Raw genomic sequence first — 15,916 nt, 5'->3', positions numbered from 1 at the left:
AAGGTGAAACATCCAAGTTAATATTCTGTCATTTAGGAAACTACTCTTAGGTTAATTGATGTAACTGAAACACTTCAGATAGAGTGTTTTTTTCTTAAAGCACAAGTACGCACTTTACCTCATTTCTTTGTTTTGGGAATTCGTTAATGGGTCGGTACCTGTTGAAATTGTATATATTTCATTTCCCTTGACCGGGGAAAAGCAAGAAATGTGTTGAAAAATGCATTTAAATTTTGGTTGGTCATTTTCCAGTGGGGATTGTTTCAAGAGTTGGCCAGAAATCAGAGCTCCTATGAAGAAATAATGGGGTCTGTTAGATGGAAACCATGGAATGCTTTTCCCCATTTTGCTCAGCCAGGCCAGCTGATAGCTATAAATATTAGCCCCAACCACTTCCTTTGGATAATTACAACCTGGGATTAAACCAATGCTGGGTTCCACCTTCAATACTGTGAAAATGATGAGCAGAAAGGAGCTCGGGGATTGCCCTGAGCCCTGACAGTCTGAGAATCAGACCCCTTTGGTAGCCAATGATAAGAGAATTAGTGTCTCTTTCAAGACTTTAAGTCCTTGGGAAGAATAGATTTTTTTATAGGAAGTTAGGAAAATTTCCACAATGGGCAGAGTATGTGCACGGCAGTCGGGAGCTTCTGTGGAAAAGAGCAGAGAACTTACATGTTCGTTCTGTTTTAATTCCATTATTAACAGATTCACAGCAACTTTCTTTTTCGTTTTATGGCTTATTTTGTCTGAGGAATGAATTACAGACAGGGTTGGCAGCGCAAAATTAAAGAAATGTACCAGGGACGTACCCTCCCTCAGAGCACGGTGTGAGTTTCTTCTTTCTGAGCTTTTTCTTTGTCTCCCTGTTCTGCCTTCTCTCCTGAATTTCTTCCGTTTCTCAGATCCTGACATTGTGGCATAAGAGAACGCAGGATTAAGAGAAGGAAACGTGAGCCCGGTGGGCTGTGTCCAACTCCTTGTGTGATTTTAGGAATTTTTTTTCAAATTTTTATTTAAATTCTAGTTCGTTAGCATGTAGTGTAATACTGATTTTAGGAGTGGAATTTAGTGATTCATCACTTACATATTAGGAATATTTTAAAATTATTTGGGTGTTCCACTTGTTTGTTTACTTGATTGTGGGCCTTCCTTCCCTTTAGCGCGTAAGCTTCACAAGTCCAGCGCTCCTCTGTGTCCTGCATCACTGGGTCTCCAGTTCCTTGAAAGGTGCCCAGCACATACCAGGCATTTATCGCAGTTTGGCTGGCTGGCTGGCGTTGTTTTGACCTTATAGAGAGAGGAAGGGAAAGGAAAATGTTGGAGGATCTCTGAGGTTTTTTCCGGATCTCAATTAGGTGATTCACTCTACTGTTCATATTGTTCCTTAAAAAGGAGACTAAATGAGAATATAAGTAAGTTTCCACGAGCAATACCAAAACTGTGGCACCCTCTCTTAGTGTTTAGTGTTCTTTTGACGGAATGCTGTCTTTTACTTCAATAGGAAAATGATAGTTGATTTTCACAATAATATTGAGACAAGGGCGCCTGGGTGGCTTAGTTGGCTAAGTGTCTGACTCTTGATTGAAGCTCAGGTCATGATCTCAGGATCCTGAGACTGAGCCCTGTGTCAGACTCAGTGTGGAGTCTGCTTAAGATTCTCTCCCCTCTCCCCTTTCCCCTTCCCCCCTTCTCTCTCTCAAATAAATACATAAATCTTTAAAAAAATAATGTTGAGGGGCACCTGGGTGGCTCAGTCATTAAGCATCTGCCTTCGGCTCAGGTCAGGGTGCTGGGATCCAGCCCTGCATCGGGCTCCCTGCTCTTCAGGGAGCCTGCTTCTCCCTCTCCCACTCCCCCTGCTTGTGTTCCCTCTCTCGCTGTCTCCCTCTCTGTCAAATAAATATATAAAATCTTTAAAAAGAAAAGAAAATAATAAAAAATAATATTGAGAGTCGCATGTAGAAATGACTTCTGAATCAGTAAGTGTTAAATTATACACATAATACTATATTTAACTTTATTGCACAATTTGTCTTTATAAATTAGTAACCCACGTTTGTCATATATAACAGCCTTTTTTGGAAAAATACCTTTGCTCAACTTGTGTACAAAACTTTACCAAGGTTAGGTGGATTTTATATTCCTGCACACTCTTTGAAATCCATCTGGTTTATGAAGTTGGACTTAGAATTATAATATACTTATTTTGCTCTGTGATAAATATGATCTGAGTATCGTCAGCACGGATTCCTAATCCTTGTGCCATGGAGCCCATTGGCAGACTGGTGAGGCATTTGTGAATGTAATACATAAAATTCATAGATACAGTCTAGAATAGTCTATGTTTCCGTGGGCATGAGTGTGCCTGAGACGTTCGAGAGAAGAGATGTGATTGGCTGTCTCTTGCGCGCAGGTCCACGGAGACCGCCAGGCCAGCACACTAACCACCCGCAGACTCCCACAGTGATGTCTTTAGTAATGCATTAAAGGCAGCTCAGTTTGGCACAAATTACACCATCAGACGTCTACTCACCTATTTGTCTTCTGACAAATATTCTGTTCCTTAAACCAGCATTTCCATTTAGTCTGAAATAGTTGGTCCGTGTGACTGATTGAAACTCTGTGGATGTAACTATTCTCGCTGTCCAGTGTGCTTATGTGCACATTGGGGAGGATTCGATTTGGGTTTTGATCTCAAATGTGGTCCTTTTTACTATTTAGGTTGGTGATGTACAAGAAACTAGGCTAGAAAAGGCACCGCATTTCCAGAGTCCTTGGGTGTGAATCTTGACAAGCGCTCACCTGGCCTTAGGTTAAGTTACTTAATCGCTCCTAAAGGTACTTCACCTCGAATCGAGGATGGTGGTGTTGCCTATGTTAGAAGTTAGAGGTTTGCTGCATATTATGCAAGTTAAGTTTTGTGCCAAATGCTTTATAAGCTGTTAATTGACACACAGATCACAGGCATTGTTACTGTCACCTTTCATTGTACACCAGATGAAGCCATTTGCCATTTAGTCGTCAGCCGCAGCACAGTGCTGATTTGTGTTGGAGGAGGCCTCTGGCTGTCTGCAGCGTCTTGAGACCTTAGCTCTTCCGAAGCAGGGACCTCTGTCTCCCTGTGGGATCCTCAGGTTGCGGCAGCTGAGCCTACGATGTTTCTCCGATCTGGCTGGGCATCCTGTGTAATTTGGGGGGTCTTAGGTCGTTGCCGGTGTCCCCTTGACTACAGCATTTGCACGCTTTACCAAGCTGATGGGTTAAAGAGGTACTATAGGCCATGTGCCTGTTTCCATCCTCCTCTCTAGCTCTCAGTGGTCTTAGTTCTAAATCACTGGGTAGTTATCCAGAAAGAGCTAGTTGTGTTTAGTAAAGCACTAAATATTGATTTTATTTATATGGTGCCTTCGTTGTGTTTTTTCCAGGTTCAAGATTTAAAGAAGTGTGAGTGGCTTGACATGTTTCTGTGTGTGTAAGTGTTGGCATATATAAAGCCAGCAGCGGGGCTGTGACTGTTTATGAGGTTATCTCCTCATACTGGTCACCTCTGGAGCAAGCCTGTGTGTGAGCGTCATCCAGAAGTACTGAAGACAAACGCCACGTAATTGTGACCCCCAGAGAGGGAAAAAATAAGATGAAGTCAGAGAGAGAGTTAAACCATAAGAGACCCTTCATCATAGGAAACAAATGGAGGGTTGCTGGAGGTGGGGGGAACGGGGTAACTGGGTGATGGGCATTAAAGAGGGCACGTGATGTCATGAGCACTGGGTTAGTTATATAAGACTGATGAATCACTGAACTCTGCCTCTGAAACTAATAATACATTATATGTTAATTAAATTTAAATTAAAAAATCCTTAAAAAATTAAAAAAAATAAACTTAAAAAAAATAAATAATTGTGATCTCCTGTACAGCAACCTCAGATTTGTATCCGGATCTAACCATTTTCTGCTTAGTCTATACTAGCCATTGCCTGGAGCTGGCATGTGGGTTAAAAACTAAGGACCAGTGGAAAACTGAAGGTTTCTAGATGCAATGAGTGTGTAGGTAAAACTATTTGGGGAATTTTTGTTTATTCGTGTATCACCTTATTACTTAAAACCTTACGTTTAGTTATCGATAAAGTAAATGAAATGAGTTGTTTAACCATTGGCAAGAACTGTTTGAGAAAAGTAATTGGAACTTTCATTTCTTGATCCAGGGAAGGATATTTATTATCAATCTGTAGCTCTTCTGCAGAATAATCTTATGATACCATTGAAAGGGTTTTTAGAAGAAACCCAGAAACATCATCAATGATTTATTTTTCCTTTTGGCTACAAAACTAGCCACGCTGTATGGCAAAAGGAGCTGGTCCTCAGCCTGCTAGAAAGAGCAAATAATATTTCATCAGTGTTAGCCATTACGGATAGGAAGAGTAGTGAAAATGGGAAGTAGTGTTTGGTGTTTTCAACCACAGTTGTAATCATTAAATTTGTAAAGACAGGAAGAAGTAAGTCAGGAGATTTGGGAAATACATTCAGTTCTGCCACCCTTTTTAAGTCCAGTAACTAACTTCTATCAAATGGAACGACTGCCTGCTCCTGTAACTTTTGGATTGCTCTTTGAATATTCGTTTATTGCCAGTTTTCACTTTCTTCTAATGGCACTTGGGGGTGGTTGTGGGAGTTTCCTCCAGGATAGCAAGAAGGGGATGGGCTAGGGGAAGGATGGTCTTTAGGTTTCAAATCTCTGCCTTCCATGGAGAACAGACCTGCTTTTACTCTTTTATGCTGTTCACTATATTAGAAAATGCCGAGTGAAGCGTTAGTGCAAGAAAGAAATGTGGGAGCTAACACTTTTGTATGAATAAAATTTCTCAGCTGCATTTGGGATTGAAGTAGAACTTATATTGGAAATGTCCATTTGTCCCTGTCTTTCTTTTGGTAAAATCACATTTATGTAAAATAAGAGAGTCAGGAATGACAAGTCTGGAATTAATTGGGTTTAGATTAAATGAGATTTTAGAATAGGATGTACTTACCTGAATTAAGGGAGAAAATTTGATAAGGAATTTGTAAATAAGTCTTGGTGGACATCAAATCAGAGTCATCTTCCCTCTCTCCCTCTCTCCATCCCTTCTTGCTCTTTCATTTATTTGTTTACTCAGCCAGCATTTATCAAAAGCCTCCTGTGTGTCCAGGTGCCCTTGGGGGACTTGGAGTGCGGGCAGGAGACAGATCTGTGACCTCTGCTGCAGGATGGAGGTGCTGCGGGGGCAGGGGGCACCAGGCTGGCTGGGAGAAGCCTGGACTGTTGGCCTGCCCATTCCACGCAGGGGTTTTGTACTGCCTGGCCTTTTCTTCTCCTTGTTCACTGCTTGCGTGCTTAGTTTTAGTGGAGACTTCTTCCCTTCCTGGAATAGCCTGGGAGCCCGTTTCAAGTATGTTGGCAGCAGTTAGGAATTGAGCTGGAGCCTGACTTTCACGAACTCATTTGGTCCCAGTTTCCTGTGTGCAGGCAGCTCGGTGTTCTTGCCGCTGCAGCAAGCTGGCTGCCCGGCCTCACACGCTGCCTGAGTGCGTGTGGGTTCTTGCGTGTCCGTGCGCATTCTGCTCCACCCGCCCCCTGGATCATTCTCGGCTGTCTGCAGCAGCCTTTTATAAAACTTCTCTTTTGTTACCTACCATTTAAGCTCTTCTTTTGATTGTTGTTGCTTGCAACCCAGAAGTAGAAGGGAGAGAGTTGGAGGAACAGAGGAGTTAATTAGAATTTCCTGTGGAGGGGTGCTCGGGTGGCTCCGTCGGTTAAGCGTCTGACTCTTGATTTCAGCTCAGGTCATGATCTCAGGGTCGTGAGATCGAGCCTCATGTCAGGCTCCGTGCTCAGCGGGGAGTCTGCTGGAGACGCTCTCTTCTCTCTCTCTCACTCTCAAATACATAAATAAATCTTTAAAAAAAGTTTCCTGTGGAGCATTTTATTTCAGTAAGGGGAACTGCCTTCCTTCTCTGTTAGCTACGAGAAAAGACGCTCAAAATATAAGTGTTGTTAAGAGATCTGTTTTAATTCTTGGGACTCAGAATTGTTCCCTCTCTTCCCCCATCGCTCTCTGACCTTGGGCCGGTTCCCTGAACTTTCCCGAGCTTCATTCCTCTTCATCTCTAAAATGGGGATAACTGGCCATGCCTCACAGGATTGTTGGGAGGAGTTAATGAGGTGTAATCTTAATAGCAGTAATGGCTAGGTAAGATTTTTCTTTTAGGTGCCTGTGGCTGTTCCAGGACCTTAATGTGTGTTGCCTTATTTCAGACAGAGGGTATTAAAGCAGCGCAACGAGTAGTCAGTAAATACTGGTTTGTCTGGAATCCTTTCACATCTCTTGAGAACCCAACTATTCTGTTTCCCGTGGTTCATTATTCACATATTTATTTCTCAGCATACCTAACTTCTGTATAATTCTCCACATAACGAAAACTTTGGAGTACAGACCAGATCGGGTTCTGCAGCTGAACTAGTTGTACATTTGAATCATGCCGTGCCTCAGTTTCCTCATGTGCGACAGGGATGCAAACATCTGTGTAGGCGCTAAGGAAGTTAAATGAGATAAGCCATGTCCCCCCCTGGCAGACCCAGCCCTGGCTGTGAGTTTCTTCCTCTCCCTCTCCAGGCTGCTCCCCTGACCGCTCCCTTTTGCTCTCCCCCCTCCCCCACCAGCGACGTTATTTTGTTTTAATGGTTCTCTTGGTCATACTTACGAAAACACTGGTGCGCTGGGACAGAGATTCTCCCTCTTGGGAACACCTTGTTCTCCAGCCTCTCATCCTTGTGTCTAGATCTCCGCTTAGGAAGAATACTAGACATGTACAAATTTCTCAGTATTTATATATTTTTAAAGATTTTATTTCTTTATTTGAGAGAGAGAGCACAGAGGGACAGAGGGAGAGGGAGAAGCAGAGCCCGACACGGGGCTCCATCCCTGGACCCTGAGATCACGACCTGACCCGAAGGCAGATGCTTAACTGACCTACCCAGCCGGGCACCCCTGTGAACCACATTTTTAAACAAAGAGCAGTATTACCACGATTTCCTGAGTTATTATTTTGTGCATTTTTATTGCTCCTTGGACTGTCTTATTCTTGGGAGGAGCGTAGGCACAATTTCCTCAGACGTAGATCAAAACTGAATTTGATCATTAAATATATTGCAGTCTGTGTTATGGAAGAACAATGAACAAAATATTCAGCGTATTTATTTTTGTTTCTGATTATTTCAGAAATATTTTATTTTTGTTTCTGATTATTTCAGAAATATTTAATATTTCATTTCTTTAAAATATTTTTAATGATGAGGTAGGCCTTGACTGGCGAAGGAGCAGTTTTCTGAAAGAGTCCCATTACTCAAGCACATGTAAATAGATGTCTTACACAAATACCGCAGAATAATTTAAGATAATTAAAAATGGGGCTGTCAAACAATTTTCATATATGTAGGCAATTTGTGGTGTCAAAAAGCTATTTGGCTTTCTGACTGGAAACCTATTTTTTTTGTGAAGGGTAATTTATGCATCAGATTTATGATTTTTTCAAATTAACGGTAATACTTATTCTTACAAAATACAGTGGCAAAAAACTAATGTATTAGTTGAGTATCTCTTATATTTTTGGGTTTTTTTTCCCCCCTCTCGAATTCTTTGTTAGTGCTTTTTGTTCACCTCATTTTTTTAAGTGCTTTGTTTTTGTGATGAAATTAAACTAATTTCTTCTCGCTATAATGGCTCCTGTTTACAAGCCCAGAGCTCTTCCTGTTTAGCGAGGGCCCAGTTCTTGTTTTACTGCATTGGCTGGGTCTGTGTGGCTGGCTCACCATTGGAAGTTTTACAATAATGAAAATAATGAAAGTTGCAAATTTCAAGAAAACAGATACTTTGCTTCTGTGGACCTCCCAGTGTCTAACACAGGATTGACATGAAGGTTCTATGAAAGAGAAACAGCTGGAACATACCTTATTTTCTTCTTACTAGTCAGTGGCAGAGTCGGGGAGAAAGAAGACTATAGAATAAAGACAGATAGTAAGAAATCTGTACACATGCAAAAATTGAACGAAGTGCACTACCAAATGTCCTTTTCACGTGCTGCATTTTTTTTTTTGAAGATTTTATTTATTTATTTAACAGAGATAGAGACAGCCAGCGAGAGAGGGAACACAAGCAGGGGGAGTGGGAGAGGAAGAAGCAGGCTCATAGCGGAGGAGCCTGATGTGGGGCTCGATCCCATAACGCCGGGACCACGCCCTGAGCCGAAGGCAGACGCTTAACCGCTGTGCCACCCAGGCACCCCTCACGCGCTGCATTTTAGATGATATAGAAGATGCCAGCATGTACATTAGAATTTCTGACGTCATAGCTTAAGCATCATTTCACCTCTACCTTCAATTGACAGCTGTGCCTTCGTAAATGAGGTTAATGTGATTAGCTTGCCAAAACCCAGAAGTTACATTTATTAAAGAGTACATAAAAAGCCACATCTTGAGCTCTAGTAGGGAGTATGATGCAGAATCTTAATTTTAAGGAGTTAATATTGTTTTCTTAATGAACTGTTAACATAGTGGTTAATTCTGAAACTGTTCTGTTAATTGGCTCATTAATAAACATAAAGATTTTTGCTTTCTTAACATAAAGATGAATGGCTATTAATTCAAACAAGACCTTTCTTGTACACTCACGTACAGGCTGACATTGATAAACTGGACGTTTTGTATCAAACAGTATTTTAAAACACAAAGCTTATTATAATTTTTTTTTATTAGAAGTTTTAGACATGATTAAGTAACTTTATTTTGGCCTGTAATCAGCCTCCCGAGGTGTAATGAAATCCATTTCAATATACAAGTTTAATTTTCAATGTTTTTTGGTGGTGGTTGTTTTAAATTTTTTTTAAGCAAGCTCCCTACCAGCATGTGCCTGATTGTCTTAAATACTTGATTAGGCCAGCTGGTCTCTTTGGCATCTAGGTTTACTCTTAGGCCCTGACCCAGGGGCCTCTCTCTGAGCTGTCCCAGCAGCAGTACCAGTTCTTTCAGATCCCTGAAGCAACTCTGACTCTGCCTTTCCCTGCTCCTGTTCTCGGCACGCCTCAGCTTTCCCTCTTGATTATGGTATCTGTTGTATTATTTCTCGTCTTGCATCTCAACAAAAGCCTTTGTTTTGAGAGCAGGTCGCGTGGAGTTGGCAGAGAGGCAATAAACGTTGTTACTGTACTGCCTCAGCTGCCTCCCTTGGGGATTAGAAGGCATTTGAAGAACATGTGGAAAGAGTGTTGATGGGGCTCCCTTTGCTCATAGCAGGTCCCCCGTCCTCATGTCTCCCTTCACGGCACCCGTTACATGGTCAGGACATCTTGGAGCAAAGGTGTCTGTCGTGATTTGGTACTGCTCGAGTTTTTTATTGGTTGGAATCCCCTCATTTCATCCGCATCCTTGGTCCCAGATTAAATGAACCTTTGGCACGAGAAACAAATAAACAAATCAAAAAATGGGCAGAAGATATGAACAGACACTTTTCCAATGAAGACATACAAATGGCTAACAGACACATGAAAAAATGTTCAAAATCATTAGCCATCAAGGAAATTCAAATCAAAACCACACTGAGATACCACCTCACGCCAGTTAGAATGGCAAAAATAGACAAGGCAAGAAACAACAATTGTTGGAGAGGATGTGGAGAAAGGGGATCCCTCCTACATTGTTGGTGGGAATGCAAGTTGGTACAGCCACTCTGGAAAGCAGTGTGGAGGTCCCTTAAAAAGTTAAAAATTGAGCTACCCTATGATCCAGCCATTGCACTACTGGGTGTTTACCCCAAAGATACAGGTGTAGTGAAGAGAAGGGCCATATGCACCCAATGTTCATAGCACCAATGTCCACAATAGCTAAATCGTGGAAGGAGCCGAGATGCCCTTCAACAGATGACTGGATTAAGAAGTTGTGGTCCATATATACAATGGAATATTAGTCTGCTATCAGAAAGAACGAGTTCTCAACATTTGCTACAACATGGACGGCACTGGAGGAGATAATGCTAAGTGAAATAAGTCAAGCAGAGAAAGACAACTATCATATGATTTCTCTCATCTATGGAACATAAGAACTAGGATGATCGGGGTGGGGAAGAAAGGAATAAAAAGAAAGGGGTAATCAGAAGGGGGAAATGGCTTCATGAGAGACTATGGACTATGAGAAACAAACTGAGGGCCTCAGAGGGGAGGGGAATGGAATAGACGGTGATGGGTAATAAGGAGGGCTTGCGTATTGCATGGTGCACTGGGTGTTATACACAACTAATGAATCATCGAGCCTTACATCGGAAACCGGGGATGTACTGTATGGTGACTAACATAATATAATAAAAAAATCATTAAAATAAAAAATAAATAAATAAATAAATGAACCTTTGGTACTGCCCTGGCCTCTGAAGTTAATGTTCCCTTTGTTTCCTAAAGCTCTTGTACGAATGGAATGGTTATGCTAAAGCAGGAATCGGTCGGAAGTCGTCAGGCCAATCTGGAAAGCTCTGCCCTGTAGTACATTTCTGTTGCTCAGAAATCTCTTCTTTCTGGAAAACCACTGAACCCTTAGTTATATTCAAAGTCATTCCTCAAATCAACTAAATCACACATTAAAATTCAGTTGTCTTAGTTGAAGTCTTCAGAAGTATTCTTCCAAGTCTTCTTGGAAAATTTTATGAGACAAACAAGATTTATTATCAAGCCATTGATCTCTCCAAAAAGTTTTGTGTAATTGAATCAAGTGGTTGGTGAAAAGTTTATTTTCATAAATTTTAATTGTTAAACATTATTATTTCTAAAACTCATTTAAAAACTGGTTGAATTGGAGAACCAGAATTCAACATGCACTAATTTTTTATTCCTTGAGGAGAGAAAATTAAATTAAGGAAAGTAATTAAACAGTATATATGTTCACAGGATGTTTGTTAATAATACATACGACATTCTTCTTTCTGCTCTTTTCTTTAGGTGATTGAAGACAATACTGGAGTCCGCCGGGTGGTGGTCACACCCCAGTCTCCCGAGTGTTACCCTCCAAGCTACCCGTCAGCCATGTCTCCAACCCATCACCTACCCCCCTACCTGACTCACCACCCCCATTTTATTCATAACTCGCACACGGCTTACTACCCACCTGTTACTGGACCTGGAGATATGCCGCCTCAGTTTTTTCCTCAGCACCATATTCCCCCTACAATATACGGCGAGCAAGGTGAGTAGATTATTGCTGGCATTGGGAGCTCTTGAAACTGGGCAGTAGCTTAGGAGAACCAGAGAGCCCTTTGTTTCTCCTGTAATGAGCCTGTCGAAGGGGATCTACATGCTGTTGAAAGCTCACGAGAAATTCCTAGCTTCCTTTGTCTCCAAGTGTGTCTTGCAAAGATTCCTTTGTGGAATCTTTATATTTTCCAAGATTCTGCCCCCTGTTCCACCCACTGCACAAAGAGAAGGGGGTGGGGTAGTAAGAAGTAAGTGTAGTAAGAAATAAGTGGCGTGTGCTCTGTTCCTGTGTCCCATTTACGTATTTGTATGTGACGGTGGCCCGAAGTTGAACTTCGGCACATTGTTGCCTCGGCATCCGGATGGTCTAGCGGTAGCAGGGAAATTAAGTGTTTTGTGCCCAACTTCCAGTGATAGAAGACTCTGAGGACTCAGTAATCCTTCGTTTTCCCGGATGCTCTGTGTTGTAGTCTCAGTAGAACTCAGAATCCCCTCGAGGTGGTCCTCCTGATGCCTGTTTTTACTTTAACCAGTTTCACTGGCTGGTAGCCAGATACTCACCTTGACGTGAAAGAGTCTCAGACATGACGTCTTTCTAGTTTCGGCCTTGGTGTTGGTTTAGTCTAAGGCCTTTTTCTATCAAATTGGATACCAAGAAACCAGATAATTGACGTAAAAAATGAGACTTTGACGTCTAACGTGTCTAAGGCTTTTGCAAAGTGATTTTCTTCTCTGCATTGAAGCATTTTATCACTTCAGACATTTTTTATATTGGTTCAAATACGAGAATTGCTGTTACACCATAGCGGATTGTCACTTCCCTGTCTCTTATCAATCATGTATGTACATATATATATTTTTCCCTGTATGTTTATTTCACATTGTAATTTTTTTTTCTTAACAAAAGAAAAATCTGAGGTGGTTATTTTAAGTGGAATATCCTGTCCCAACTTAGGGATCGAATTTGATTTTGTTGTTTTGGTTTTTTTGTTCGTTTAGTAGTTAGAAAGAAACTTAATATAAAATTCAAAAGAATCAAGTGCTGTCATAGCGGGGTATGGAGAAATGATGGCATCGAAAACTTTGCATCAATATAATCTTCCTGCCTAGTGACATAACTAACACCCCAAAACATAGGAGATGCCATGAAAACATTTGGATAAAATCTGAAAAATGTAATTGAATGTCATTTTTAAGAAAGTATTCAGTGCTTTGACACAACGTATTAGATATTTGAGTATTGTCAGAGTTGTCTGATTTGGTCCGAGCTTAATGACCAAAAGCCGGGTTACTGTCTAATTGCTTGATGAAGGGTGTGTGACCTGCCGTGTGCTGGCAGTGTGTTAGTACGATGCCGCATAGTTACTGTTTGTAAATGATGTCCTCGGCAATTCTAGACAGCAGTATGATTTAAACGGTCCTTAGAATTAAGAAAAAAATAGCGTCTTCGTTTCATAGGGTGTTTTGGTTTAATTTCATTATAATACCACAGTACAATAATGTACAAATGAAAGTGCCTCATTGATTTCAAATTAAAGAAAGCAAAAAACAAAATCCTTTTGCTTTATAGATAAAAAGCCCTTTATATATTCCCTTACCGTACTTCTCAATGCACATATCTAAAAACAATGTAAACATTTAATTTCCTACACCAGAGGAGTAAAGTTTCAGTATGTTTTAAAAGATTATTATATTAGTGTCCATGGTGAATATCTTAAATCTCAAGTGTAACATATTGTGATATTTAAAACATTTACTCTCCTTTTTGTATATTTGGATATGATTTAATTGGGCATAGGCTCTTAGATCAAGAGAGTGAGCGTGGGGGGTGGTGCAGAGGGAGAGAATCTCAAGCAGACTCCTCGCTGAGTGGGGAGCCTGACATGGGCCTTGATCTCATGACCCTGAGATCATGACTTGAGCCGAAATCAAGTCTGACGGGTTGCATTTGTTTTTTCACATTCTTTAGTGCAAATTGGCTACCTTGTGAAGATTTGCTTTTTAAAGATCTTCCTTAAGCTATGTGAACAGAAAGAAAAGTGGAGCTTTACCATCCATCAGTTGAAATGTCAGTTATGTTATGTAGGGTGACGGTACATTCCTAGTATGCTTAAAACAGTCCTGGTTTAGGTGTCTTGTCCAGAGCCATAATTAGGAATGCTACCTTCCCACTCTCAGAAGTATTCAGTTTGGAATGCTAATTTATTTGGTCATTCTATACATATGGGGCCCTTTTTTCTTATAAACATTTAAGGACCCAATCTCTGTGTTATATATTGTCATTTTTATTGATGCCTAAATACAATTTTTGATTTAACGTTTTTAATTTAAAATAAATGTTTTCCCCTAAGATCTGAAATTGTTTTGTGGGCTCCCATTCTTTTATTTGGAGCCACTTAAAAATCTACATAGTAGGGGCACCTGGGTGGCTCAGTCAGTTAAGCATCCGCCTTCGGCTCAGGTCATGATCCCAGGGTCCTGGGATCAAGTCCTGTGTTGGGCTTCCTGTTCAGCAGGGAGTCTGCTTCTCCCTCTGCCTCCTCTACCTGGTAGCTCCATACCCCCCTTCCCCCCACTCGTTCTTTCTCCAATAAATAAGATCTTAAAAAAAAAAATCTACATAGTGAAGCCAGGTGACATTCTTAGTCGGTTTGTCTTGCCTCTCGATGACTCCAGAATAGAAGTCTAAGACCACAGCCTCTTATGTGCAGCACCAGGTTGCAGAGATGGCTTCTGTCTACCCCTGTCTCTCTTTGAACATCTCCCCGGATTCTGTGAGCTTTGATTATTTTTAGTGGAAATTTTTCATCTCATCATGTTAGTAAGTTTTATTCAAACGTTGGCTCTTTACATTTTGACTGATTTTGACAGGAAAATCAAATTAAATATAAATTCAACTAGATTATGAACTCTTCATGGACAGGAACTTTGTCTTCAGTATTTTCCATAATTTCTGGAACATTCATGAACACACAGTACAGTTATTTGTTTTTTCACACAATATAATTTTTAATGATTATTCCTCGATTGGTTCAAAATGAATGGGAACATTTTAAACGTGTATTTTATATATATGTAAAATTAAAAATATTTACTCTAGTAGTTTTTTAAACTTCTTCTTTCAGGAGCCAGGTCTTTTGACCATTTAAAATTTCTTATTGAAAATGTAGATTCAGGGACACCTGGGTGGCTCAGTCAGTTAAGCATCTTGCCTTCAGCTCAGGTCATGGTCCCAGGGTCCTGGGATTGAGCCCCATTGGGCTCTTTGCTGAGCAGGGAGTCTGCTTCTCCCTCTCCCTCTGCCTTCTGCTCCCCCTGCTTGTTCTTTCTCTCCCTCCGTCCCTCTCTCTCCCTCTCTTTAACAAATAAATAAAATCTAAAAAAAAAAAAAAAAAAATGCAGACTGAGCTTATATTTGTCACCATCTTCCATTTCAGAAATTATACCACTCTACGGCATGTCAAGCTACATTACCCGGGAAGACCAGTACAGCAAGCCTCCGCACAAAAAACTGAAAGACCGCCAGATTGACCGCCAGAACCGCCTCAACAGCCCTCCGTCTTCTATCTACAAAAGCAACTGCACACCCGTGTACAACGGCTACGGGAAGGGCCACAGTGCCGGCGGTGGCGGAGGCAGCGGAGGGGGCAGCGGTGGCGGGCCAGGGATCAAGAAAACGGAGCGGCGAGCAAGGAGCAGTCCAAAGTCTAATGACTCAGATTTGCAAGGTAATGTGCAGAGATGTTTGCTGTAAAGAGTGAACCATGGAGCTGGACATCCTAAAAGAAACATCTTGTGCATAACAGTGTTATTTCATGGTCTTCCTACTAGGAATGACTGGTTAGACCCTCTCTGATCGTTTTCTGAGTGAGGGTAGAATATCGTATCCTCTTTTTTATTAATAGTTTGTGGCAGAAATATCTTTTGGTCACAAGTGCCATGTGACATTTTACATAAGCTCAGTGACAAGTATCCGAACGGGTTTTCACATTAGCCCACTTCCTGTTGTTTCACTCCAAATAGACAGGCAGGGAGGAGATCCAAAGTAAAACGGTCTTTCTAAGAAGTAGAACGGGCTAGTTTAACTCTGAAAATAATTATACCTCATAAAACCAGATGTAATTACTTGGTTCTGTAGTGAAATTTATCATTGTGGAATAGGAATGTATTTCTGCTTAGTTTAGGCATGAGTTCTTATTTAATGCCACCTTTGCATTCTGAATAAAGTGTTCATTGCCCAAGAATGAGATGGAAGAAATAAGGTCACCGCATATGAGACATCAGCTCCAAAGGGCATGTGTTCTTTTGTAGATGGGTCTTGTGGCTATAGATCGGTTAATTTGGGGAAGAAGGTATATGTGCTTTAAATCAAGTTTTTAGCCAAGATTTAGAAACCACCGAATTTTGATGCCACAGGAGTTAAAAACAGGCTTTTATATGGGCACGTAAAGAAGGCTGACTTAATTGAAGCAGAATAAGGTAACATTTCAAAAAGCAAGCTGAGTTTACAAATATAAGTATGTAAAGATATGAGCGACTATGAAAGACAGAATAAGAAGTGATTATAGCACTCATTAAATATACTCCATTTTATCAGACCTCATCCAGATGGGAATAGGGACTGTGTGTGTGTGTGTGTGTGTGTGTG

The 15,916-nt window shown here is 41.0% G+C and overlaps 1 protein-coding gene across 6 annotated transcripts in view; it reads left to right on the top strand.

Moving 5' to 3' along the window:
• Nucleotides 1-15,916, top strand: part of FNDC3B (fibronectin type III domain containing 3B) — a 380,755-nt gene that overhangs the window by 227,826 nt on the left and 137,013 nt on the right. For all 6 annotated transcript variants that reach the window (XM_040621603.1, XM_040621598.1, XM_040621601.1 and 3 more), the window contains 2 exons: nt 11,017-11,260; nt 14,706-14,996. In XM_040621603.1, the coding sequence (XP_040477537.1) occupies nt 11,017-11,260; nt 14,706-14,996 (535 nt within the window). The remainder of the gene's footprint in view (nt 1-11,016; nt 11,261-14,705; nt 14,997-15,916) is intronic.

The sequence above is a fragment of the Ursus maritimus genome, unplaced genomic scaffold, assembly GCF_017311325.1.
Source record: "Ursus maritimus isolate PB19 unplaced genomic scaffold, ASM1731132v1 scaffold_4, whole genome shotgun sequence".
Classification (NCBI taxonomy): domain Eukaryota; kingdom Metazoa; phylum Chordata; class Mammalia; order Carnivora; family Ursidae; genus Ursus; species Ursus maritimus.
The sequence above is the reverse complement of the archived record's forward strand: the minus strand, read 5'-3'. Positions and strand labels throughout refer to the sequence as shown.